This window comes from Ambystoma mexicanum, chromosome 6q (genome assembly GCF_040938575.1).
Source record: "Ambystoma mexicanum isolate Mex_15411 chromosome 6q, UKY_AmexF1_1, whole genome shotgun sequence".
NCBI lineage: Eukaryota > Metazoa > Chordata > Amphibia > Caudata > Ambystomatidae > Ambystoma > Ambystoma mexicanum.
The window spans coordinates 1,313,995,808-1,314,022,044 of record NC_090937.1 but is presented as its reverse complement, the minus strand read 5'-3'; the positions used below and the strand labels follow the sequence as shown (position 1 = coordinate 1,314,022,044).

Sequence of the window (26,237 nt, the reverse complement as noted above, 5' to 3'; positions counted from 1 at the left end):
ATTAACAGGCTAACCTCGCTTTTACCATAGTACCTATCTGACTCTATCTTTCACTTTTTGCATCTATTCACCCACCCCTCACTTCGAACTATAACTTTGAATACACCAACTAAACACAGGGCCTATACTACTGCCCTATTTATAACCTCTGCAACTGGCTGGGACACTGTAAGCGCACCCCAACATTCCTTCCTTTAGTTATTACTCCATTAACTAACCCTGCTGCCTTCTTCCTCCTATAGTCATAATCCTTGAGTACCCACGCCCTACATACATGATGTAAACACCCCCCTCCCCTTAGGCATATTTTTCTGGGGTACCAGTCATGAAATAACACCCTGCATCACCTGCTAAATCAACCCAGCACTCAACATAGTCCTCTGGGTCTAGTGGTGGTGTGGTCAAAGTCCCTGGGGGTGCCAAAGCCCACTCTATTTTCACCATCCTGGATCTTACACCCACATACCATCTATCAGTATGGTTGTACTTGTGTTTTGTGAGAGGATGAGCTCCACCCGCCCTTATCAACACCATCATCATGGGGCCCTTCGGCAATGTCTTCGAGCAGCACATCAGGATCATCTGACACAAACAGAAAAGCACACGCAGAAAAACCACGATGGGAACCAGAACTTTTACTGCTATTTCTAACCATGACAGAACCAATGAGAACATTTAATCAAACCAATAGTTGGCATTCACACCCGCTTCTTACTCCATTGCAATCCTCAAATTGTGCAAGGCCCCTATTGTATGGGACAAAGAGCCATCATCTGCATCATTTGGGGCTATACCTGCAGCAATACTGACCAATTTCCTTGCATATGCCCCCTTCCATAGCCGTGACCAAATCCAGAACATATCTGTTCTGGAGTGCCATAAGCCTGATTGCCCTTAACTCGCTCTTTATCGAATTAAGATTCCTCTGTCTGGTTCGCCATCTGAAACATCTCCCACTGGGTGATATGCAGCCTTTTGGCATTAGCTGCAGTCTGGATGCTTGGTAGCTGGTGGGAGGTAGTAAATGTCTCAGTTTGTGTATTCCCCTGTCTCCTGATCAATCTCAGATGACCCATTAATGAAGAGGACCTCCCCTTCTTTGAGTGCGTCCTCCCTTGCTCTTATTAAATCATCATCAGGGCCCTCCTAAGTGACACAATCATGCACTTCATCTTCATCCTTAACTGGTATTGCGATAAATGTGGCAGGCTTCACTGTGCTGCAATGAACAATGTGATTGGACAGGCTTTACAAAATCACATCATATGCAGAGGCCCTTTGTGTGGTCAAAGTGGTTTAAGATCGTTCAGGAATTGTGAAAACTGCATGCTCTACATATAGCGTTACTAAAGACCCCATAGTGATCGTTGCTGAATTTGCAATGGTAAAGGCTGCCGCAGCCACTGCTTGTTCACACGGGAATTGACCCTGCATCACTGAATCTAATATGTGACTGTAGTATGCTAGGTGTTTGTGTCCCATGGATGTTTGCTGTGCCAATACAGCAGTCATTCCTTGTCCATTGGAATGTGAGAACAGATACAATTCCCTCGTGTAATCAGGGGCAAGGTTCCCTCTAATTATTTTTCTCTATGTGCGGAACCGGTTCGCTGTTGTGCGCAACTGACTGATGAGGTAACCCACTTTGTGAGCTACCGTCGCAGAAGAGAGTTTGGAAATTTCCTCTTCCCAGCCACTGCAATTCTTTAAAAATCTTATAATACTTTTTACAAACACATGGGCCAAAATAAAATATGTCATATCTGATTATACAGAAAACTCATCAACCAGTACAACACTTCAATATCTGCCACAGTACCTTGCAAACGTACTTCTGCGCAGAGAAAAATGTCAGCCTCATTACGAGTTTGGCGGTAAGTGGTGAAGTTGGCAGTAACTCCATTGCTGCCAACTTTATCACTAGGTAAAATTACCTTTTCGGGCCTGGAGTGGAAGATTTGCCTGCAGGAAAATCCTGCAGTTAAATCCTCCACCTCAACACCCGAAATCATCGGACCCTCCGCTGCGGTAATCCGCCAAAAAGCCACATTTAGTCCAATGGACTCAATATGAATGGGGAATTCCACGGCTACCACCAGTTATGGTCTGGTGGAAATTCCTCCGGAGCAAGTGGTGGTAACAGTAATTTGTTTGGGCGGTATTCTGGTGGATTTACACCGGGATACCGCCCCAAGTCTTAATGAGGCCCTGTATGTTTTATGCCACCGGATAATCACAAATTTGTATTACAAAACACAAATATCTCTTAGTTGTGTTCCCAGATCTCATGCAAACAATATTTATTCTTAATGAAATGTTTCTTTGTATTCTGATTTTTCAAAAAAAGAGAATTTTATTCTTGATGCGATAATCTCGTGGTCACCCGACACATGTTTCGACCCAAGGGGTCTTTATCAAGGCTGGTGCGTTATTGTTCATTGACCGTTAGGTAGGTTAGCTCTTGGTGGTGGATTGGGTAGGTAGGTTCCACTCCTTGAATAGGCTGGCTTGTCAGCCTATTACTGCTGCGAACGACATCCCTGGCGTTTGTGGCCCTCAAATATCTTTTGTCATAATTGATGTGGCTGTCAAGAAACTCACACAGAATACATTTGCCGATGGATTAATGGCAATTAAAAGCAATGTGTCAAAAACATGCTGAAAGGAGTTCAAGTGCCACTTTAATGAAGTCATTCAAGGGTTAGGAGAACATGCTTCTAATAATTTGTGTAAGGATGATAATTGCATCAGAATAACTGCACCTTAGAATATGATGATCCAAAATCCATGTGCCTCTGCTTACTATCCACATTACGTTCTCCTGTGGGTAGTGATAACAGCTTTAGAGCTAAGAGACATATGGGTCATGCATTTTTACTCCCTAAAAAAGGAAAACGTGCCCAACAAAAACGAGAAGCAATGAACATAAAATTGCTTCAACCCACAAAGCTCTACTGATATTTATTTGAATTAGTGACCAGTAGAGCAGTGGCATAGGAAGGAACTCTAATAATATTAATGCCCGATCTCAAAAGGAATTTTATGGGGAAAGAACATCTTTTAATAAGCAGAAAGTATCCCTATTGACAAAGCTAATTACTTTTTTACTCCCTGAAAAATCATTTGACTCCAAGTAGGAAGCAAAATCTGATTAGAGCCCAGCTTGTACCCCTGACATAGGGAGTGAAATGACAGGGCACATAATAAAGTGTATAGTTTTGCCTAACCTGCCGCACCACAGCCTAGATAAAATTAAACAAGAGCCTTACTGAGGTTTATTATGGAGCTCTGATATACCGTGTCAACTTGAGAATAGTATCCAACAATGTTTTGAGTTAGTGTGAATTTTGGCTGTCATTAAGTTACAATTTATCAATTATTACAAGTCTAATAAATGCTGACATTGTTCACCAACCTATTTTCTTTTGAGTGAGTATAGTCATTCTCCAAATATACCAGAGGGGTTTTCAGCGCAGGTTGGGGAATTTCATTTTTAAGCCCTTTTCAACAAGTGGGTTGGGGTACCCACTTTTCCCTGCTTACCGCTGCTTTGACCTTCATCTCTTTTAGACACATTCTCATTTCATGGCACTGAGCACACAACCGCATAGGTACCCCCTATTCTCTTTTCTTATTATGGAGCTCTGTTGAAGAAAATCACACATATGTGCCTTTTAAGTTATTCGCATCAATTCATCAGAGATACAAATGATTTAGTGCCTTCTTCTATAACTATGGATCTATCTTCTGTAATTCATTGTGATCAGTTAAATAATATGCAGGGAGATGCTAGAGACTGCACACACAGAACACATTGTTATATTGAGAAGCCCTCAGCAGTTGAGCATAGAAAGAAAAAGAAGGAGCTGTTGTCTAGACGGGTACTAGAATTTCCTATCCTTTAGCAAACACGCAACTCATTCCCTTCAGTGTACTGCTGAAAATGTCGGACTTGGTCTTTGAAATTTGCTGCTTTGTTCATCACCCGCACGGAGTGATGCTTCCACCCATACCCATACCCTTCCCCGGCCACTGTGGGCTTGCCTCCAATACTAGTTGATAGAGCACTGTAAAAAGTGAGAGATTGTAGCAGTAAACACTGCAGACCCACAATACTTTGCAAGCGAGGCATATTTAAATTCCTTAACATATGATGTGCATTTTAAGAATGTCAAGTACACTATTTTCTTGCAGTGCATACACGATTTTTTACAACATACCCCACCCTTATATCATTGTGAATGATTACACAAGTGCTCAGTGAAACTGTTTTTGTATAGAAGCGAGTTACCATATAATGTAGAAAGGTCTATGCCCAAAGGAACTCTGAACACTTGGAAATGATGCAGATTGTGTGAAAAGCATTCTCCTGTCTGAATATCCGGTGCACTGATATTATGGACGAGTAATCCTAGGCATAGTCCATACCCATTATCCCTTGTAGGCTAAGTAAATGATATTACAATGTTGCTCTCTACTTATAGGATAATGTTAGCAATGCTAAAGTAGGAGATGCTGAACATCACATTTGTCTTTTCAAAATCTTTAGAGGACAAATTAATATTTGAGTTTCATAATGTGTTAACTTACAAGTGGGCCGCTTCAAAGCACTTGTGTGACATATGTACAAAGAAGAGGAAGTATGGGATTTCATTACACATCCAAGTAGCCTGCTTACATACAGTCAGTGTCCGATATTTGAGCTGGTAGTTAGATTATATAGGGTGGGTGACGCTTTTGTTAACGCACAATGAGTAACAGAAATTCTGGCGCGTGAACGTTATTCATGTTATAATAAACATAAAACAAGTGGATGTAGGTACACGTCTGCTTACCTTTCGCAGAGCCAAGAGAGGAAGAGTACAGGTTGTCCGGTAGTATCTTAATGTACTCTGGGGCAGAAGTTAGTCATAAGATGAAAGTGTGGTAGAGTCAGGTTTAGGAGTCATGGGTGGGGAGGGAACATTTTTGGTTAATGTGTGCAGGCATATCTTGGTTAGATTCTTCTGCTCCTGGAGCCAGTTTTTCAAATTCGTTTTTTTACCTCTTATGTTGTATTTTGCTGTTAGGGATTTTAGGTGCATAGTAGTGTAATGCAAATTAGCACAATATCAAGAATAGTTGCTTATTTTAAGAGAAATAAAATTTCAGGTAATTGCTGTGGCTTGTGCCTTTTTAAATCTTTTTGAACGGGTGAGAATTGTCTGTGTGCGCTTCTAAAAATCTACTGAGCGGCACCCAGAAGGAAGCTGGGCAAGCGCACATGCGCACAGCTTAGAGGGAACATTGATCAGGGGTGCCAATACTGATATGATATGGCATTTATAACGCGCATATACACAAGTGTTTCAAGGCGTGATTTCTGGTGTATTTCTGATGGAATTTTTGAGTTCCTGGAAACATATGATAATTTCTCCTGTCCATGTAAGGCACCCTTTCCTTTTTGTGCCTCCTTGAGTCCCTGCAGTAAATGCTTTGTGTAAGTGGAATAGTCAAAAATCCATGCTTTACAGTAGTTACATAACCCCAAGAACTGTTGCATTTATTTCACTGTAATCGGCTGTGGGGCTGCTCTTTCTGGTGTTACTCTTTTCCCTTGAGATGATATAATTTGTCCCAAATACAATACCGCTTTCTGACAGTACTGCATTTTGTCTTTATATACTTTATGTACTTTGTATCATATTGTCTGCAAGCAATTGCAACAGTGTAACTGAATCAGCTTTACATAATTATGCTGTTGTGCTGCACACTAAGAGGTCATCCACATACTGAATGACCGTACTCAGTACATTTATACTACCCAAATCCATGAGCAATACTTTGTAAAAAATGCACGGGGACTCGCAATACACATGAGGAAGTCTAGTGTATTGAATTCTTTGCCCGCGATAGGTAAACACAGTGAGATATTGAGAATTGGGGTACAATGGAATGGAAAAGAATGCATTTTTTAAATCAGTGACAGTAAAGTGTGTGGCCTCAGTTGGTATTTTGCAGAGGATCGGGGAAGAGTTCGGTACAACTGCGAATTCAGCTTCAACAATGTTATTTAACAGGCGTATATCCTGTATCATTCTCCAACTTAACCCTTTTACTTTTTTAACAGGGTATTTTGCTGTGTTACACAGGGACTCTGAGGAAACTATAATGCCCTGCTGCCTTAGCGCAACAATTGACTTGTGTATTCCCCATTCTGCCTCTCTTGACAATGGATACTGTCACACTCTGGGTAACACTGCTCCCTGCTTCAACTTGATACATACTGCCCGTGTGCTCTTCGAGAACCCTACATAATGGAGAGTATTTGTCCTTAAAGTGCTTGGGACCTGTAAAAAGTCCTCCTGTCTCTAAGTATGCAGGCATGCATTTAGAAATAAGTATAGGACAAGAGACGTCCCTATGATGAATCATTATTTGACACGGGATACAAACCTCCAATATCATTTCAGCATCATTTTCGGCATCCTCAAACAACTCCCCATTAGACACCCCGCTCAGTGGTCAATGCACAAAACTGTATGCCATTCATCTCCCTCTTTGTCAGTACCTATGAGCACTATCTTGTAATCCTCAATCAACACCCCCTACAAATTTAGCACAACAATGCATAATCTTGGGGCACTGCTGGCCAAAACAAAAATTCAAACAGCACCCTCCATGCCTTGTTTCTGATACCTGGCACCCAACTCAACAACGCAGTTGCTCGATACATAAACAAATCTGGGTTCATAGGTATTCCTCTCATGGGACAATCACTGTACAATGCTTGTGTTATGGCCAGGACCCTAGCATAACTAACTCCTAGTATGAAGCACACTACCCCTTCTTCCGAGAATGAAATTGTCATGTTCAACTTATTAAACAGATCCCTGTCCCAACAAGTTCACCAGAGCTGCAGTTGAAAACAATAGCGGAGATAACATCTCTTTGTTACCTACCTTGATGGCTAAGTCTTATGTGAATGTAACCCAATGTATTGCCCCAGAGAACCCTTGCATGTCCATTGCCTTTCCTGGTAAGGGAAAGTGCCCTTCTTTTATGCATGATTTTGTTGCACCTGTATCAACCATGAAAACAAATGATTTGTTGCCTATCTCTACACCTACCAGGAGTTTCTCTACTGGGTCGGCAGTAACTGATAGGACTGGGCACGCCAAACCTCTATGTGTGCTGTCCTGATCTGGATATGTTTTTGATCCTGGGAATACAAAGGGGTTGCCGCACACCACACTGGCCTCTGTGTGCGGTGTAACTGTGCCATGTGCAAAGCATTTTTTTCACATATTGTAGTACTGGCTGTTCCGTTTGATTCTGCGCATACACTGGTGTGCTATTGGGCGCTGGGGATTGCATTAATGGTGGTACGGGTGCCTGATATTTATACTGGGGCTTTTGACCCTGTTGGGGCAACTGCATGGGTCTCACTCTACACAGGGAATTTGGAGGCATCATACCACACGGCTGGGGATCTACGACCAGGGCCACCGGCCGCTGGGATATACAGGGATTATAGGCAACCGCTTGCTTGCTCCTACACTCTTGTACAAAAGGCCTATTTTCCCACATGACCAACATAGTCCAGGTCCAACAAACCTCAGCCTCATCCCTCCAAATCCTCTTCCTCAAAATCCTTGAATCCCTCCTCTCCCTGTTGGATACATTTTCTTTAACCTCCCTGTTACCCTCCTTGGTACCCTCCCTAGAAAGATCTGTAGTCTGGATAGCTTTCATATTCTCCTGTCCATTCAGGCACCACTCTCAGTTCTACCTGCCCTAAAGGCGGGCCCGTAATCAATGCTCATTCAATGCTCCACTTCGCTAATTTCTTTTGTACTACCTTCGCTTCAACAAAAACAAAAGAGGTGATGTTTGGAAGGTTTAGAATTAATCTTAACCTCTGGCATTGCTCTGGGCAACCCTCCAGACCATTTTCTTTTGCCTACCACGCCATTACAAAAGGGGAAAGACCATATGCAAATCAGACTTAATCCCACATCAAAAGAGGCAGTCCATCGTGAAAGTGTTAGGTCACATTGCTTCTGCACAAGATCACAAGCACCCCCACACATGTTTTGGCCTTGTTGGGTCTCATCAGTGAAGAGTAAATTGGGTCTCTAGGCCCATCAGGTATGAGACCCATGTCTGGGCATGCCCGCCCCACTCTGGGAGACTAAGCAAAACAAAAGAGGCGATAGCTCTGCTTCAGTCTTCTGCGCATTATTCACCACTCCCTTCTCCCTCTCCTGCCTTCGCCTGCAACAATGCACTATGATTGCCTGAATCTTCGCACATCCCTTAGCCTCAATCCCAACCAACTTATCCAGATGCTTTTGCACCTCCTTTGGGAGTCCTTTCTCTAACATGTGATAACATTTCACTGTAGTCTTATTCAATGGTTTCCCTATCTCCACCCTCCACATCTCTTGAATCTATAATATGTAATGTGACTGGTCTTCATCCTCTTTCATATTCCGCCCCATTATTGAGTGTATGCTTGGTGTATCAGGATATGCTGTTCATAAGGCTGCCCATACTTTGGCCTGACAATCGTCAAAATGCACCCCATTGGGGTTGTCATCACCCATTTGTATCCCTGGATACCCTGCTCTTTTCCAAATATTGCCCGCTTGGTCTCCTAATAATGCAGGGAAAAAACGTTTTATATCTCCTACCGCTAGTGTAATGCCTGCAGTCTGTTGCTCAAAGGCATATATCCACTTGCCTGCTGCGAGCAATGGCAGTGCCTTCATCAAATTATTTCTATTCATGTGTGGCCAGACCACATACTGTGCCCTACCGGGACCTTTGTGAAACAAAGGTCCTTGTGTCCCCACCTGCCTAGCTGGTGGTGCCTTCCCCTTTACTACCACCATACAGCATGGTCGTGCTCTCAGTCTTGGACCCCACATACTGCCTACCCTCTGTGTCCCTCTTGATGGTATGTCTTCTCCCTGCTCCTCATCTGTGCTCCACTCCACCTCCGCTGCTCTTACATCAACACCAGTATTTATTGACTCATACTCTTCACTGGCCACCAATGCAAATCCCTCTTCGTACCACTAGCCCCTTTGACCCTCATCCTTCGTTTCAACATGTACATCCTTAATTGTGGTACTATCAATTCTAAATAAACTATCACCTGCTCTGCATTCATCAATGGATATTGGTGCTCTTTGCCCTTCTCCCCTTTCCCGCTTTACTCGCGCAAGCTCTGCATCTGTCCTTCACTGCGCTGTTTCTGAATCTCTTCTGCCCTGTTCTCTGTTTCTATTACTAACCATGCGATATCTGCTACTGGGGATTACGGAACATTTTCATATGCTGCGGGGGCTCTCTGTTGCGGGGCTCCGTGGGGCACATACTGTGGGTTAGTGTAACCTGCTGCTGCTTGCATAGGCTAAGACCCCTGTGGGGGTTGCAAGGCTGTGGGGTTTTTATGTGTATCGCTAGACTTGGGGGATTCACTAGGTGCAGGGGTGACACAGGGTGCTATGGACTACAATGTCTCCCCTTTTAAGGTCCTCTGGGACATCTTCCAAATCCTCATCCATTCTCCAGAGCTCCAAAATACCTTTTCTATTTTTCAACTTCTTCCCCGTATATTTTGCAGCTAAGTATGTGTACATGTGGCCCATAACATCTTTATTATTCATTCCTTCTTCAGGCCACGGCTTGTACATCCCTCCTCTCGTATCTATGACCCTCTCCTTGTGGTAATTTTCTCCCTATACAGCAGGAGCGCTGTACACAAATATTCAAGTGGGTTAAGGGAACTCATGGTTATGTCAAATACGTACTTATAATGATCTTTTGCTTCTTACACACAGATCCAGTGGCGCCAATCCCCCTTCCCCTTCCAACACTGCCATAACTCCCTGTTCTCTTTCGCCTCACACGCCACACACAAATTACACCACACCCCTCTTCACACAACTCAAACACCACCAATTCCCACCATAACACTCCAAAACACCTTAAATCCTAAATCAACACTACAAGTTATATACACAATGGTTTAGACTCTTCCTCAGTCTTTTCTTCAATATTAGGGAATTTACCTCATTACGCGCCCTTGTACACCATATAATGGGCCCACACAGCAAAATCACCTGTATTTACAAATGGTGTAGACCCTTCCTCTATCCCCTTGCCTTGGAATGATGATATTTACCTCCTCCTTTTGCCGATTGGAGGGATCCCAGGTCTTCCATATACTGGACTTCACTCTTATTTTTGCAATACTGCCTTTCCTCCAAAATAGAGAAGTTCATGTTTACTCTCCTCGCCATTTTCCTTATAATATATACCATGATGTCACTCTATATAAAACCACTATATAATGCCACATGGTCTTTCACCCCCACCACCCACATTCACTATCAACTCAATCCACACATAGAAACTCTCCTCCTGTTGTTTTCTCCTACAAGGGTCCACATCTATGCGTTCTCCCGAGCTCCTCCGATATGTGGTCACATCAACGGCCTGCACAATCTGGGGGCAGTGCCCTGCTCCAAAGAGTATGCAGGCCTTCTGGCAACACAATGTGAATTGGTGGCAGGGGAACTATTATCATATCAGTCTTCCCGTCTACTTACAAGAGGAATTGGGTTGTGAAAATCCCTGGCACCAAGAACAGAAGGCCCAGCCATAGGACAAAGTTCACTGTCTTTATTAAACCTTCAATGCAGGGTCGGAGTGGACTGGGACAAGAAATAGGCCCGATCACCACAAATAAAGTGGCCCACCCCTTGCCTCACGACCCCTGACCTTCGGATGACATCACCAGAATTGATGTCATTTGATCCCACCCCAAGGTGACAATCCGGGAAGCGATGAAACATGACCTTTCACTCCTTGACAAAACAGTAATTGGCATCAAATAGCATTGTTCCTAAGTACACTAAATTACTGTGAATCCAAGAAGACGTCCAAGGCCAAATGATATGTTATTTTATAGCACTTACGCTTAAGCTCTTTTTTTTGTAGAACAAATATGCACACAATATCACCCAACCTGTGTTGGTACTCATTTATCAACCTAACAAGGATGAAAGGGCGTTTGCAAAAAAAAAAAAAAGAAATGACAATTTTTCTTTTTTCATTTTTTTTTCCAAACTGGCCCAGGCATGGCCAGAAACCAGCCCCAACTCTGCAGGGACAATTTCAGCCCGGCCACGGGCCGAAAGGCCGAGGGGCCAATCCGACCCTGCTTCAATGACAGGGATTGCAGCATGAACAATGCAACATTCTCCACACTCATTCTCCATGCGCCTGTCTTCCTGTTTTGTTAAAGCATGACATCACAAAATGAGGTTACATTCCAAAAAACCCAACAAGGGAAAGGATTGGTTAGAACTATATTCACATTCTATAAGGGATTAGTGCGATTATTTGGTAAGCCATATCTGGTGGGTCCACCTGAGACGACCTCTATGTGTTGTGAATACAAAATTACAGGTTAGTGTGAGGTGATTGGTCAGTGCAACAAAGTGTATGCTTAGCGGGGAAGGTCGTTATGGATTGGACAGAAAGGGCCTTCTGAGCCTTGGAGCTTTGGACAGTTACCTGGCCAAGTGCAACTATTCAAGGTAGTGGGAATGACCCAGAAGGTCCTTCATGTTCCAAATAAGCTATCTTGTATCTTCCTGCCCTCAGTTTGATGGGAACAGCCACCTCAGTCTGGCTCAACTAAAAAAGGCTCTGTCTTGGAGGTTCGGGTCACATTTGTAGGGACCACGAAATGGAACTCCCTTGATTGCAATCATGAGGATTTTCAGCTTGTGTTACCTGCAGGTGTTCTATCTCTTCTGTTAATGTGAAACCTTCTCTGGGTGTCCTTGGCAGGCTGTGCACAGTGTGCGCGCTTGAAGCCTGGTTTGCATGCTTCGGCAGTACCAGCCTATCAGCTCGTCTCTGCGTTATCGAGTTCGATCTGCTTCGCCTATTCACGCCAATGTACCTTTGATTACCAATTTTATTTACATAGCCGCCCATGTAGGCTGCGTTAAGCATCAGCAAGCAGTTTATATGTATTCTTATGTACTTACTTACCCTAAGACCCACTAACCCCTGTACACTCCGCTTTTTGGTGTGCTTTAGTTTCACATTCTAAAATGCATTTTCATTATCATAGGTTTTGATCTGAACATCGGTATACCTAAACTTGGTAAAAACACATAGGGCCTGATTCACAAGGCGTTTTAAATGGGTAAATCCCATTGAAGAACTCTTTGTGAATCAGGTCCATAGACCCTTCAAACCTGTGTCCTGCAGGTTGAACCCAGATGGCCGGGGAGAGTGCTTAATTTACTTAGCTACCTTTGCTGGCTATTAGTGGACCCTCCAGAAATACTAAAGTTATTGCTGGTTTTATTTAATTTAAGAAGCATGGAGGTCTGATATCAGCCAATAAACTGGTGACATGGGGTGGTTGGAACTGACAAGTGGCAGCTGTGAACTGGAAACACATGAAATGAATATCGCAAATAATATTGAGGTAAGTAAAGGGGAGTGTAAGTTGGAGCCAGTGGAGAGTCTTAAAAAGGGAGAAACAGTAAAACCAGTTTTCTTAAGAGCCACATATTTCCGGTTCAAATCGAGGACACAGGTTTGAATGCTGGTAGAGCCAATGTATCCCTTTGTTATTTCACGGTCAATGCGTTGACTACCATTAACCATTGGGCATTAATAACACCTGCAATAAAAGAACTTCGATGCTGATGAAATTTGCCATTAAGCACTACATAAAAATGCTATACTATTAGTGGGTCAATTTGACGTTTGCATGTGAAGCACCTGTGCATAATATCACACATAATTGCTATTATATGAGTTGCTTTTTCCAGCAAAATCAAATTATCATATAAATATATAGAGAGATGTTCGTTTTTAAAGTGTACACACTGTGCATGCTTATGAAGGCATATTGATTAAACTGTGAATTGATTGTGTTTGCACACCACATGTCTTCCAGAGCCGAGGATGATCATTTTACTGTATGCGGCAAGTTTTGCCTTCTGCACGAGCGGACAACTTCTAGACAACCAGCTTAAAGGAGACCATTTCTTCCCAAAATATATCTGTAGCATCCCAGGTCCACCAGGCCCAGCAGGTCCACCAGGAGCCAACGGATCCCCCGGCCCACATGGCCGAATTGGCCTTCCAGGAAGAGACGGCAGAGATGGCAGGAAGGGTGAAAAAGGTGAAAAGGGGACTGCAGGTACTAAACATTCATATGGCATTTTGATTAAATGAAGCACCAAATATACTGAATGTATAAAGAAAAGGAAGTATGTAAAACATCTGTTGAACTAATCTGATTATCTTAAAACCCCAAAACAGGTAGTACAAGATCACATTAGTGACTTTTAAATAAACCCCAGATTCACCAGGCTGCCAAAATGATGCTGCTTCCAGAGGGTTATAGCATTCTTAATCGTCATGAGAAAACCAAACGAACAGCCATTTTCTATTGACTTGAGGCATCCATTTGATAATTGCCAAGAATCCCTTTGAAATAATTCCGAGATAAACCAGGCTTTCCAAATAATGTTGCTTTAAGAGGAGCAGGAGAGATGAACATCAACAAAATGCAGAGTTCATTAGTTCATCAATTTGTTAGTAACAGGCCTGGAAACACTGGCACGCGTCACAAAAAAGTTGTTTCTACTCATTGTGCTTTGCACACTTGAAAGTGGAGAAAATCCCTGCTTTATCCAATTGTCCAGCTTCCTCGTCACAGCCCATACTTAATTGAGACGCAGTCTCCCACGATAGACTCTCCAAACTAACCTTCCCCTAACCAACATGGAGATTTTCGAACAAACAGGGCGAGGCGAGCAAGAAAGTTGCGTCAGAAGCAGCAAGTACGTCTGGTGTGGCTTGATGCTCCAGACGCTCAACAATGCAAATTCCTTTCCTCTGCAGAATTCAGAGACGCAGATGCCAGACATGAGGAGTGTTCTACGGTAGCAGTTTGGGAAGACCAAGGATCTTGTGCCCACAGCTGGTGCAGGGCTGAGGCCGGATATGAGTACCTGTTGATGCAGAGGGCAACTGAATGTGGTGGCAACTGACAGCACTGGAAGGAGGAGAAGCGGCTCAGTGACTAGCCCTTAACACTGAGCTGGTTTACTGCTATGTTGTCTACTTCTATCCTTCAGTTGCTCAAACTTTCTCATCTTCATCAACCAGTTTCTTTGCAGAAAGTAAGAAGTGGTTTGACCACAGGAGAATTCTATCATTCACATTCTCCATTAACTATCATCAACCACAAACATCATGCCAGGTTGGTAGTGGCATGTTTGGTGAGGCATAACACCAGGTTAGGACCCATAGACGTCTGGGACAAGTCAGACGCTGCTGGCTGCAGCTGTGACAGTGCATCTTGCCTCCAGGAGCGGCTGGACACCTGGAGCTTGACCTGCTGCTGTGTCTGCACACTCTCCATCTGAGCACCCGTGGCAACAATGCAAAGCAGAGACTTGCTGCTCCTCTCTGTGAAGCAGCCCACTCACCTTTTCTGCTGCAGCTCGCCGTTTCTGCACCTGCTAGTCTGGACCATTGTGGTCCAATTCTACGTCAACTCTACATACGCTTTCCCACCCTGCTGGTCTTGACACGCCCCCTGGCCCGTCCATCAGCCTTCAGACTTTATTCCATCACATCCAGGCAAAGTCCTGGGTGAAGTCTGGGACAAGTCTGATGCTGTGGTCTGCAACTGTGACCATGCAGCCTCCCTCCAAGGGTGGCTGTACACCTGAGGATTGACCTGCTGCTGTGCCTGCACACCCACCACCCTAGTGCCCGTGGCATTGCTATAAAGCCGAGACCTGCTGCTCCTCTTGGCGAATCAGCCTATTCACCTCTCCTGCTACGGTCTGCCGCTCCTGCACCTGCTCGTCCAGACCTGCTGTGGTCCAACACTACATCTACTCTATATCCACCAGCCCTGCTGGCGCTAGCACGCCTCCTGGCCTACCCATTGGCCTCTGGACTTTATTACATTACATCCAGGTGAAGTTTAGGACAAGTCTGTTGCTGCTGATTGCAGCTGTCCACAGATGTGAGCAGTTCTCAAGATCTCTACTGTCATAGCACAGTAATCACTACTATGCTCCTCTTTGTTGTTGTCCATCCTCTGTGTGCTGACTCTGCCCAGTGGTCCCAACCTTCCCACCTTCTCCTCCATTCTGCACCATCATCCCTCTCAAATATTGTCTTTGTGGACATCTGGGCACTTGTTTAATTACAGGGTTGTCTGCTTTTAACTTGCTTCCTAATGTCGCACCCCTCTATTGTTTTCTCCTATTGCAAAGCTTTATTCTTATCACCCACCCCATTACACCCTGCCCATTGAAATGTTTCTAATCTTAGATATCATCCCTGCTCTGAACTACTTCCCCCTCCACTTAACCTTGCCCTGTGGGATGCTTGCTCCCTTTGTAATAGGGCCCATTCTGTTCTTGACAACTTTCCTTCATCTCAATTTACATTTCCTTTGCATTACCGAAACCTGGAACTCCTCCCTCAACACTGTCACACCAACTGCACTATGAACTTCATCTTCCTCTTTTCAGCACACCCTAATACCTCCAGATGTAGGGGGGTTGGCATTCTCTTCCGCTCTTCTTTCACTACCACCCACACCTCTCTGTCCTTTCCGGTATTCTCAACATTTGAGTATCACTTCACCACATTTTCGAAGCCCCACTGCCTGGCCTTTCTTTTGATTTACCACCCACCTGGCCCTGTAAGTTATTTCTGCAAATACCTTGATGCTCTTCTCTCTTGTTCTTCTTCTTTCTTCTACTCCCATTATTCTCCTGGGAGACTTCAACCTTCACCTTTCTTATAGACACTCTTCTGTTCCCCTGCTTGACTTGTACCACATTTCCCTATTTCCTGACCCCCCATACCTTACATCTGGATGTCACTTTGATCTAATTTTTCTTCACCTCTACCCATCTCTTCTGTATCGGCTATCCATATTTATTCCTCTGATCACCAACTTCTCTACTTTTATATTACCCCTCTCCCACTGTCCCCTCTTCTTCTACTTCTACTGGCACATACTACTGTGGGGATCTTTGGTCTTTAGATGCCTCCTTATTCATCTCTTCTTGCACCCCTCTGTTTCCTTCCCATCCTGACTTAGTGTGCCCCTCGGCTGATGACGCTGCCTCCTCCCTTTTTCACACTCTTTCTTCTACCCTTGGCTCACTTTATCTAACTTCCCTTCTTCTCCTACTCTCAAACCCCCTCAACATTGGCTTTCATTGCACCTCCGCTCTCTCTGTCGCACTGTTTGCCTCTCTGAGTGTCGTTGGTGCAATTCACGATCCGGGGCCAACGACTCACTGTTGTCCTCTTCTTATCATGTTGCTCTCCCATCGGCCATACAATCTTATCACTGTGATCTTCTCATCTCTTATTCCTCTCACCCTTGCCGCCCTTTTCAAATACTTACTCTTATTCTCTCCCCCTTCCTTCTGAGCCTGCTGTCACTTCTCTACTCTCAGCTTTAGATCTGGCTTCATACTACACCACTAAGGACTTTCTCTTATGCTCTGCCATTACTCCTTCTATCTCTTCTTCTGTCCCCTCCCCCCGTATCACTCTGTCTCCATGTCTGCATTCCACCCTCTTTCTAATTCAGACACTGCCCTTGTTCTTTCTCAAGCTCACCCCACCTCAGCCCCCTCCGATCCCATTCCTTCCTCCCTTAACCCTAAAGTTTACCCGCCCTTACTGTCTTATCTCACTGCTCCCTTCCATATTTCCCTCTTCTCCTCATGCTTCCTTTCTTCATTTAAACATGCCACTATCCTCTGTTGAGAGGCCGGGGAGCGAATGGCAGAGTATGGAGAGATGCCGACAGGAGCTAAGAAGAGGCAGACCCGAGAGGATAGCGGCAGCAACAGAAGGCCCCAAGCGTGGCGAAGGAACAAACTTTGGAATATTGTTAGGTAGCTTCTAGTGCTGTCTGACCTGTGCGGCGGGCCGCGCGTTGCTACATATACAGTGACTCTAACGAAGGTCTGCTCTGGCATATCGAGCACGGCCCATACAACAGGTACGACAATACGCTGGTCCCCACTATAGTCTGTCCCAGGACTGGGAGGCCAGCTGCACTAATGATCCCATGAAGACACGAATTAGCACGCACACACAAGCAGCTTCCACTGTGGTCTTCCCCTACAGCGGGACAGAGAACAGGGATAATACGGCGGTCTCCTCTGTGGTCCACTCCTGATAAAGGGACGTGGCTAACATCACAGAAAAAAGTAAGGTGGTTTTCATTGCGGTCTGCCCCAGCTCATGAGTGCGGCCCAGGGAACGGGCACAGCAGCACAACTGACAGAGCCCAGATTACATCAGCTGCACAGTGTTTCCATCGTGGCCTGTGCAGGGACAAAGAGCATGGCCTACAGGCAGTGCTATGCAGTGCAGAAAGGGGGCCCATTACAGCTCGACCAAAGAAGTCTACTGAAAGAAGCCGGGACCAGAGGTGGTTCTGGGCTGGTCTGTTCTGAAGTGAGAGGCGAGGAAGATACAAAGGGAGCATACCTGTAGAGTGCAGTACTTGCAGCGGTCTGGCCTATGTTCAAGCTGGCAGGTGTGAAACTGGGATTGTGGAAGCACAGACGTCCGACAGCAACAACAGTGGCAGAGTAGACCGCACGACTGCAGCAATGTGTGCTCGTAGGTCAGGACAATCCTGGCCCATCTGCTGCAGACACACATCGCATACCAACACACGGTCTGCAGGGCAGTTGGAATAGAGGCACCTGAGATGCATTAACCTGAGGACTGAATAAGGCATATGCACTATGGAGTAACCACCCTATGGTTGCCAATATAGTATAGCATGCTGTGTACTGGTGCAGGTGACAACGCCTTAAAACACTGTCAGGCGGTCAGCTGGAATTACAAAAGGCTGTTAGCAGCAAGAGACCTTGAAGGTCTGTACAAGGAATACAACAAGCCAAATAAGGTTACCACCCAGACATATCAAGCTACGTGATACAGAAATGGAAACACTAACAACTTTTTGAGCAGTAGGAGGTCATTCATTACGACCTTGGCGGTAAAGGGTTAACGGCGCCGGTAAAGGTGCCGGAGCCGTCAACCCCTTACCGCCCCATTACGAGTTTGATCGCGTGAACCCGCTAAGGATGCCTGGTAAAACCAGGCGTCCTTAGCGGGTCCGGCGAGAAAACCAGGATTCTAGCATCCTCCCCATTCCCATTGAGCCCTATAGGGGCTCAAATGGGAATGGGGATGTACCGGGTCCAGGTTCCTTGAATGAGGAATTACCGGGCCCTTCAAGGTCGGAATGGCCCAGTAATTGCTCATTCAAGGAACCCGGACCCGGTACCCAGTATAGGGGTAGCCATTCTGATAATAGCTAATAGCGGCATGGTCCTGGAAGGCGATTGGCGAACTGGTTGGCCCCACCAGCTCAAGGGAAGAAGACTCTTGCAGGTGAAGATCTTCTCGAGTCATTGGAGAAAAGTGGTGAGGATCTGCAGCAGGGCTTCACCGGTGGTTCAGTCGTTGCAGGTGTCTTTGGCTTCTCTCCTCTTCGGCTTCTTAGTTCCAGTGGTAACGTCTTGTCCTCCAGTCCTCAGGAACCTGCTTTTATGCTGCAAGACCCCCATTCATACAGCCTAGCTGTCACTCACACAGTGGGGTGGCTCTCCTGGTGGGAGAACCCCCCAGCCTATCAGGGCAGATTGCGACTTCGGTTGCGTAGGCAACCCTGTCCAGGGTGCCTATTCCCCCTCCCACAAATCCTATCTACCCCAGACTCAGTGACACCAAAAGGAGGGCTTCTGTGCAGAAGCCTGCCAAAAGGACAAACAAAGGATCCCCGACCTGGGTTAGGACTATAGAGAAAGACATGAGAAAGAAATTAAATCAAAGTTCTAGCAATAAAAAACTACCGGAGTAAAGTTAGTATTAAAATAAACCGGTGGTATGTTAGAGGCTGTCAGTAAAAGTGGTAGCATCGAACAATGGGAAAATCCCATAGGAAAATATTTTCGGTCGAATATTTATGGTAGAAACCACTGCCACCAGCCAGAAACTTTTCAGAGAGGGACTGTACGGTACCCCCTCGAAAATGAACACTAGGGAACAACTATTAACCCTTCCCAGTACCTCCATAGTAAGATGGGTTGTACTGGTTTTGTTAATAAGAATTGACTAGTAAAGTCAATGGGGACTTTACATGCCCTGGGAGACCGTAGTCAGTCCCAGGGTATGGAGTCTATGTTTGGGGGTCGCTACGACACCCCGGTGGTACGGCACAGAGGGTGCTGTGTACCAGACATGTGAAAAGATGATTCCCATAGACCATAAGCACACAAGATAGCCTAGAACACACACTAGCAATCTGTCTAAGAGTGGGAAAAAAGTGTCTCAGGAGAAAAAAATAAACCCTGCAAATCCAGCAAAGCTGCTGGGGCACTCTAAAGGTAAGGGAAATTAGCCATAGAACAGAATTTTCCCTAACAATAAATATCTCTGTCTTATTATTATTGAGGCACATCCAATTGCCACACATCCATTTTTTAATGGTACCATAAATCAGCTGGCGATGATCTAAATCCGCTCCCAGTTCCAGTAGCAAATGGTTGTCAATGGCGTGGTTGGTAAAAATCACTCTATCATCTGCCAAGATGTCTCAAAATGGTTTGATGTACATATTAAAAAGGACGAGTGATAAATTAGCGGCTTGTGGAACACCGTGTTCGATAGGGACTGAGGTGGAGGAGGCTGTGCCACACTGTACAGTCTACCTTCTGTTGCTCTAAAATGATTGTATCCAGTAGATGGAATTCCCAGAACAATGCCCAAATGTAGATAAATTGGTCAGCAGAATGTTGTGATCCAAAAGGTCAAAGGCAGCTGAGAGATCCAGCAGGACTATTAGTCCTGCTTTCCCTCAGTCCATGATGTCTAGTATACTGGCTTGCAGATCTAACAATGCACGTTCTATTCCATGATGTAATCGGAAACCAGACTGTTTGGGGTGCCGAAGCTCAGCCTCCTCTAGATGTTTTTGAAGTTGGATAGAGGCAACCCTATCTATAACTTTAAGCAAAAAGTGTGAGTTAGTTATAGGACGAAGGTTAGCCGAGTCTCTTGGGCTGAGTCCTGATTTGTTTACCAAAGGAGTCACTTTGACATATTTAATACAGTCTGGTACCATAGTGTATTGAAATGAAAAGAAGTTCACAAATCTTGTGAAGAAAGGGGAGAAGGTTTAAATACTATCCAAAATAGGTTTGGTTGAGATAGTGTCCCTGGAACATGTAGTAGGATGACATTTCCTCAATATATTTTCCATCTCCAAGATAGTAATTGGATGGAAAGTGAATTTTATAGTATTCGTTGGATATTTGATGTTAAGATTATTCCTACTTTGATCCACTACATCTTCCTTAGTATGCAAGATTACTTTGATGGTTTCTGGCCTTGTAATTCTTTCTCCCGTATTGTTTACCTTATCTATGGACCCTGCTAGACTTTAAGTCAGTCTGCAGTAGTAGGAAGAAATGATTCTGCCTGAACCTTTGGTTTTTCAAGCGATCGCATGATCCCAAACTTTTTTTTAATTGTTGTCTGCTTTCATGATCTGGGTGTTAAAGGTTTTCCACATTAGCCGGATTAATTGGTCCGGATTCTCACTAAGGATTGACCTTTAAACATTAGCCAATGTGTCAGGAGAGTCTATTTCCTTTGTTGCCGTTGGTTTTTTAAAAATGTCTACTAAGAATTAACTTAGGGAGATTGGACTTTTTCTCTACTTTTCCTGGGAGTTGAATGGTAAGCTCCACAGTGGAATGGTCTGACCAAATGCACTGTTTTGTGTACATTATGTATGCTTCTATGTTACGAGCAGCCACCCAGTCCAAAATGTTTCCTTTGGAGTGTGTGGCTACTGTATTTAGGATGCTAAAAGCAATGTTCTTGAGGTCTAATTTCAATGATAGGGCTTCTCCATCCCTGGTATCTCCTTGCCAGCCGTTCGGATTACATATTAAAATTGTGGAACAATTAGATTTATTTATGGGGTTCAATGTATGTATGATCTCCTCATTAAATGTGGGCATATTCTCTGGTGGGCGGTAAACTAAAATGAGATTTACACATATGTTATGGTAGGGTGTAATTTTTAGATACAAATGTTCGCATCCATTAAACTACAAATAGGGCAAGCTCTTTTTTGGCTAATATTTATTTATTCATTCGTATAGTGTGCTAAACCCATGGGCATCAAGGTGCTGTTAAATAACACCAGTTACACATAGGAGAGCCAAATTATAAATATCCAATGATACATAAGGTGCATGAGAGCAAGTAATTCCGGTAAGCAATACAGGATCAAAGTGGAAGTTCTTGGATGACATTCATTTGTTGTTTCTTATCAGACTCAACGAGGGGGAGCAGAGTTAGTTAGACAGCATAGTCTTTAGTGCTTTCTTGAAGGTCCAGTAGGATTGTTCACCTCGAAGGGTCAGAGGGAGTAGGTTCCAGTGCTTGTCAGCAAATGTAGGGAAGCTGGACCCCCAGCTTTCTGATGTTTGAATTTAGGTTGAGAGATGTGGTGGGTGTAGGCTGCTCTGATTGGTCTAGCGGAGGTTGCCATGTTGATTTTTGGGATAGGTTAGGGGGGCCACTTTGCACAGGCATCTGTTTGTGATAGAACGTGTTTTGACTCCCCCTCCATTGCCCTGATTGCGATTTTGGGCAAGAAAAACATATCCTGGTGGGGTGGCTAAATCTATTGTAGGGCCATTAAAATCTTTATGCCAGGTCTCTGTAATGCAAAAGATGTCAGTATCATTCTCTCTCTGTTATATAATGACATATGTCTAGGGCATGATTGTTCAGTGACTGAGTATTTAGTAACACTAATTTTATAGAATTCTCTCTGGATGGGTTAGGCTCAGATGGTGCACCACAAACTTAAGTACAATCCTGAGATAAAGGAGGATAATGGTCCCTATAGAATGTGGTATTGTTCCCTGATGAGGTTTTCGGTTTAGGATCTAGTTTATGGCCATTACAATCCATTAGGTCCTCTTTAGATCCCAACATAATGTCACAGAGCAGCATAATAACAGGGACTTGCCCCGCTTGTGCTTCTGTATCTATCATACATTTAGGAAAGTCTAACCCATCGATAATCATGGGAGTCTGCTCCATTTGCACCTCAGTAGTTACTGTTTGCACAATGTCTACCTGAGGTTCTAATGCAGTAAACTTATCTGCAGTGGCGCAATGAGCAAGATTAAGTTGCTTTATACTATTTAAACCGTTCATAGCCAGTGAAATGACAGCTGGGATAGTGACAAGATTCTGACATGCCACAGCAATGTATTTGGACACTAAAGCTTCCCGAGCTGTTTTCTGTGCCAATAACTGGAGTTCCAGTTCCAAAGTATACACTCTTCAGTGAGGTTTATATAGGGATTTGGAGTGCCAGTGATTATCATTAATAAGAGTCAAAAAGTTAGCTAAAGTACCTACCAAGACTCAACTAAATTCCTCAATTCCAATACACTAGAATATCCCTAGTGAGGGGTCCTTAACCCAGGTTTCACCACCAAAGGTCATGTGAAAATAAGTTTGGGTCAGGACTTTACACCCATGTTACCCTATGGCAGACAGGGCGGAAAAAGCAACAGGTATATGTTAGGCAGAAACCTGTGCAGTTCCCTCTGGGACCACTGCAAAAGATTTAGGACTACAGGTGTTTGGCAGTAAACCCACTTGGTAGCAGTCTGTACCACATAGATTCACTTGGTAGCTGTGGCTGAGCAGTCAGACTTCCCTCAAGAAGAGTTAGGCAGTATACAGAGTATTCACAATAGGTCAAGAAAACACAATAGAACAAGTAAACACTGACCAGGGCTTGGTGTAAAAGAGATATAATTATTTATTTAAAACCACATCTAGAAAAACACACAGGCACTAATAGTAAGCAATTCAAAAACACGGTTACTAAAAGATATACACTCCCTTAAAAGAATATTAGACAAGTCTTAAGTAAAGCCCCACTTATTTTCAGACAGCGGTGAGCGCTTAGCATAGATGGCACTCTAATAATTCGTTTTAAAAAGGGAGAGAAAAGCAGAGAATAAATTGAAACAGATCCCAACACTTTTTCACAAACACAACAAGAGAGGAAGGCAAAGTAACACCGTGAATTCAGAGTCAGTAGGCCGGATCTGCTTTAAGAGGATCAAAACGAAATGTGTCCAAGGTCATACGGTTGCAGTGCACAAAAAGTCTTGTAACGGTTCAAAAAGGAGTTGGACCAAAGAAAGGGACCAGTTAGAGGGTCAAGCCGGCCAGCCCAGTCCAGAAGGTTAAGGGGTTATTATTACCTTGTAGCAATCTTTAGAAAGGGAGGCCTGGCGGACACGGAACCTTAAAATGGTGAGAATACACCAGCGGGGGCAGTTGTTCCTGGCAGCGGATGCAAGTCGGTGCTTCGTCCGGGGGAAGAGAAGATCTCGTCGGGGAGGAAGACAGGAGTCCGTTGCACTGCCAGGGAAGAAACCAGCCGCGGAGTTTCTCAGGTACAAGGAGCGGTCCATGTATTCGCGGTCCAGTGGTAAGTGGCTATCCGGTTGCCAGGGTGCTTGACACGGGCAATTCAACCACAAACCGGTCTGGGGTGCGAAGAAAGAAGGTAAACTGGTTGTGCCCACCAGTCAGGGGAAGAAGCCTCTCCAGCCATGAGATCTTCTCTGTCGTCGGGAAGTTGTGAGTCGGTTCCGCAGGGCTCCACCGGTGGTGTCGTCGTGGTAGAGCGGTTCAGCTTCTCCCTCATCGGATTCTCAGGTCCTGTGGCGACTTCTGAAGTTCCAGTCCCCAAAGCCCTGCTTTTATGCAGCATACCCCCATTCACTCAGCCTAGCTGTCAATCAAACATGCTAAGTGGTGAGTCGGCCGGCTCACCACTTGGGCCAAACACACAAGAGTGCGACTTGAGTTACCAAGGTAACTCAATCCAGGGTGCCTAAGCCCCCTCTCACACCTCAATTAATATTAAATAAATAAACCGGCGGTATGTTCGAGGCTATGAGAATTAAATAATTAAAGTTGGTAGCCTCGAACAATGGGAAAATCCCATAGGGAAATATTTGCGGTCGAATATAAAAAGTAGTTTCCACTGCCACCAGCCAAAACTCGATCAGGGGGGACGGAGACGTGCCCCCTCGACTAACAGACCCCGGGGCAATCGAATTGCCCCGACCAGTACATCCACAAAATGATGGTTTGTACGGGTTTCTGTTAATAATTTGGGACTAATAAAGCCAATGGTGACTTTACATGCCCTGGGAGACAGTAGTCAGTCCCAGGGTATGGAGTCTATGGTGGGGTGTCACTATGACACCCCTGTGTTACTGCACGGAGGGTGCTGTGTAACACACATCGTAAAAACACGAGACCCTATGGAGTAAAGGACCCCATAGCCCATAAAACACATCAACAGTCAAAGGAACACCATAAATCATGTCCAAGAGTGGAAAAAAAAAGAGTCTCACTCCAGAAATCCAGCAAAGCTGCTGGGGGACTCACTAGGTTAGGAAATTCAGCCTAAAGAGAGAATTCTCCCTAACAGTATGTAGTCTTACACCTCTACATCATAGTTCACCGGATACCACTTTTGGACTTTCCAGACTTGGTTGCTGGCTTGTTCTTCTGTCTTTGTTCCTTTTCGTGAGGGTCTACTGCATGTCTAGACAGAAGGGATACTATGTTTCACAGGATTTAGTTTCGGTCGGTCGCAGTTCCAGGCTGCTTCCCGTAGACCACCCAAGCAAAGAAACGTGAAGACTTCTGTGCGACAGACAGCCATTGGACACCTCAGGGACAGAAAGAACACAAGATTCAACGAAGGTCACTACGCACTGCTGGTGACAGGTGATCTTCTAGTAGCGAACACAGGAGTAGGCCCAGCACAGCTTCACCTGGAGTCAGATGGCTGACAATGCAAGTACACGCTAAAAATCTTCAAAGTTCCAAGGCTTTATGCAGAGCAGCGATGGCTGCAGCAAGGTTGCCCATGAAAAAGCTAGTCAGTCCAATAGTTGGTCCAGGGGCACTTCTGAAGGATCAGCAGGGGTCCAGAATGGTTATTCCCACCGGTCCAGCAGTTGAGGCACAAACAAAAGACTTCTTGAGATTAGGACAGAGGACCAGCGCTTCACCCAGAAATCACTTTAGTCGATGCTGGTCAGATGCAGAGGTCTTCTTCAGGTTATCAGCCAGCTGCTCTTCGTCGTAGAACTCTTGGCTCCAACGGTGAACTGATGAATAGTTGCAGGAGCCCTCCTTTTATCCAAGATTCAGGCTGGGCGGAAGCCCAAGCCCACCAATGGTAAGGATCTGCATCATTCAAACAGTCAGTTTCTATCCAATTATGGAAAGCCACTGGCCACCACATCTGCCCATCAACAGACATTCAGGCATCAGAGATATGATATGATAGTTCATTTATATAACGCATATACACAATGTATTTCAGAGCGCTTCAAGGCAAGGGAGGGAACAAGGGAAAACACAATGACATTCTTACAGGCCATGAACAGTAAGGATCTGAAATTAACTATCGGCCTGATGATATTTCAGATAGTGCAAGAGCTAAGACATAGATAAGGAAGGTAGGGGGACAGTGGGAAGGAAATGGAAACAGACATGCGACTACTGTACTACGTCTGACAACATTTCAGATAGTGCTGGGGGGAGAAAAAAAGTAAGGGGAGGGGGAGGAGACAGAACAGGTAGCTATCATACTAGGTCGAGGGACAATCCTGATAGAGTAAGTGCATAGAAGAGGTAAGGGGATGAGGGTAGGAGATAGGAAAAGGGAGAACAGGAGAGAAGAGAACAGAGAGTAAGCAGTCAAAAAGAGTGGAGAAGCAGGAGGGGAGAGCAAATACAATGGCAGAAGTCAGTAGTAGCACATAATGTTGCATGTCAGGACACAAGATGAAGATGGGAACAGCATGATTCAAGGCCACCATGAGTACAAGATGCAGGAAGTCCAGCATGAGAGTTGAGAAAGGGTGACGCAGTGTGAATCAATGAAGTCCATAAAAGTCAAATCCAGCATTGGCCACAAGATGGTGATGGTGAAACCAAAGTGCATCAGGACAGACTCCTGCATAAGTAGGCTGGAGGCGGCAGGGGGAGCAGGGTAGATG

The 26,237-nt window shown here is 44.7% G+C and overlaps 1 protein-coding gene across 1 annotated transcript in view; it reads left to right on the top strand.

Moving 5' to 3' along the window:
• C1QTNF7 (C1q and TNF related 7) overlaps positions 1-26,237 on the top strand; it is a 329,399-nt gene that overhangs the window by 290,854 nt on the left and 12,308 nt on the right. The window contains exon 4 of the mRNA XM_069631937.1: positions 12,980-13,225. Coding sequence (XP_069488038.1) covers positions 12,988-13,225 — 238 coding nt within the window. The 5' untranslated portion in view covers positions 12,980-12,987. The remainder of the gene's footprint in view (positions 1-12,979; positions 13,226-26,237) is intronic.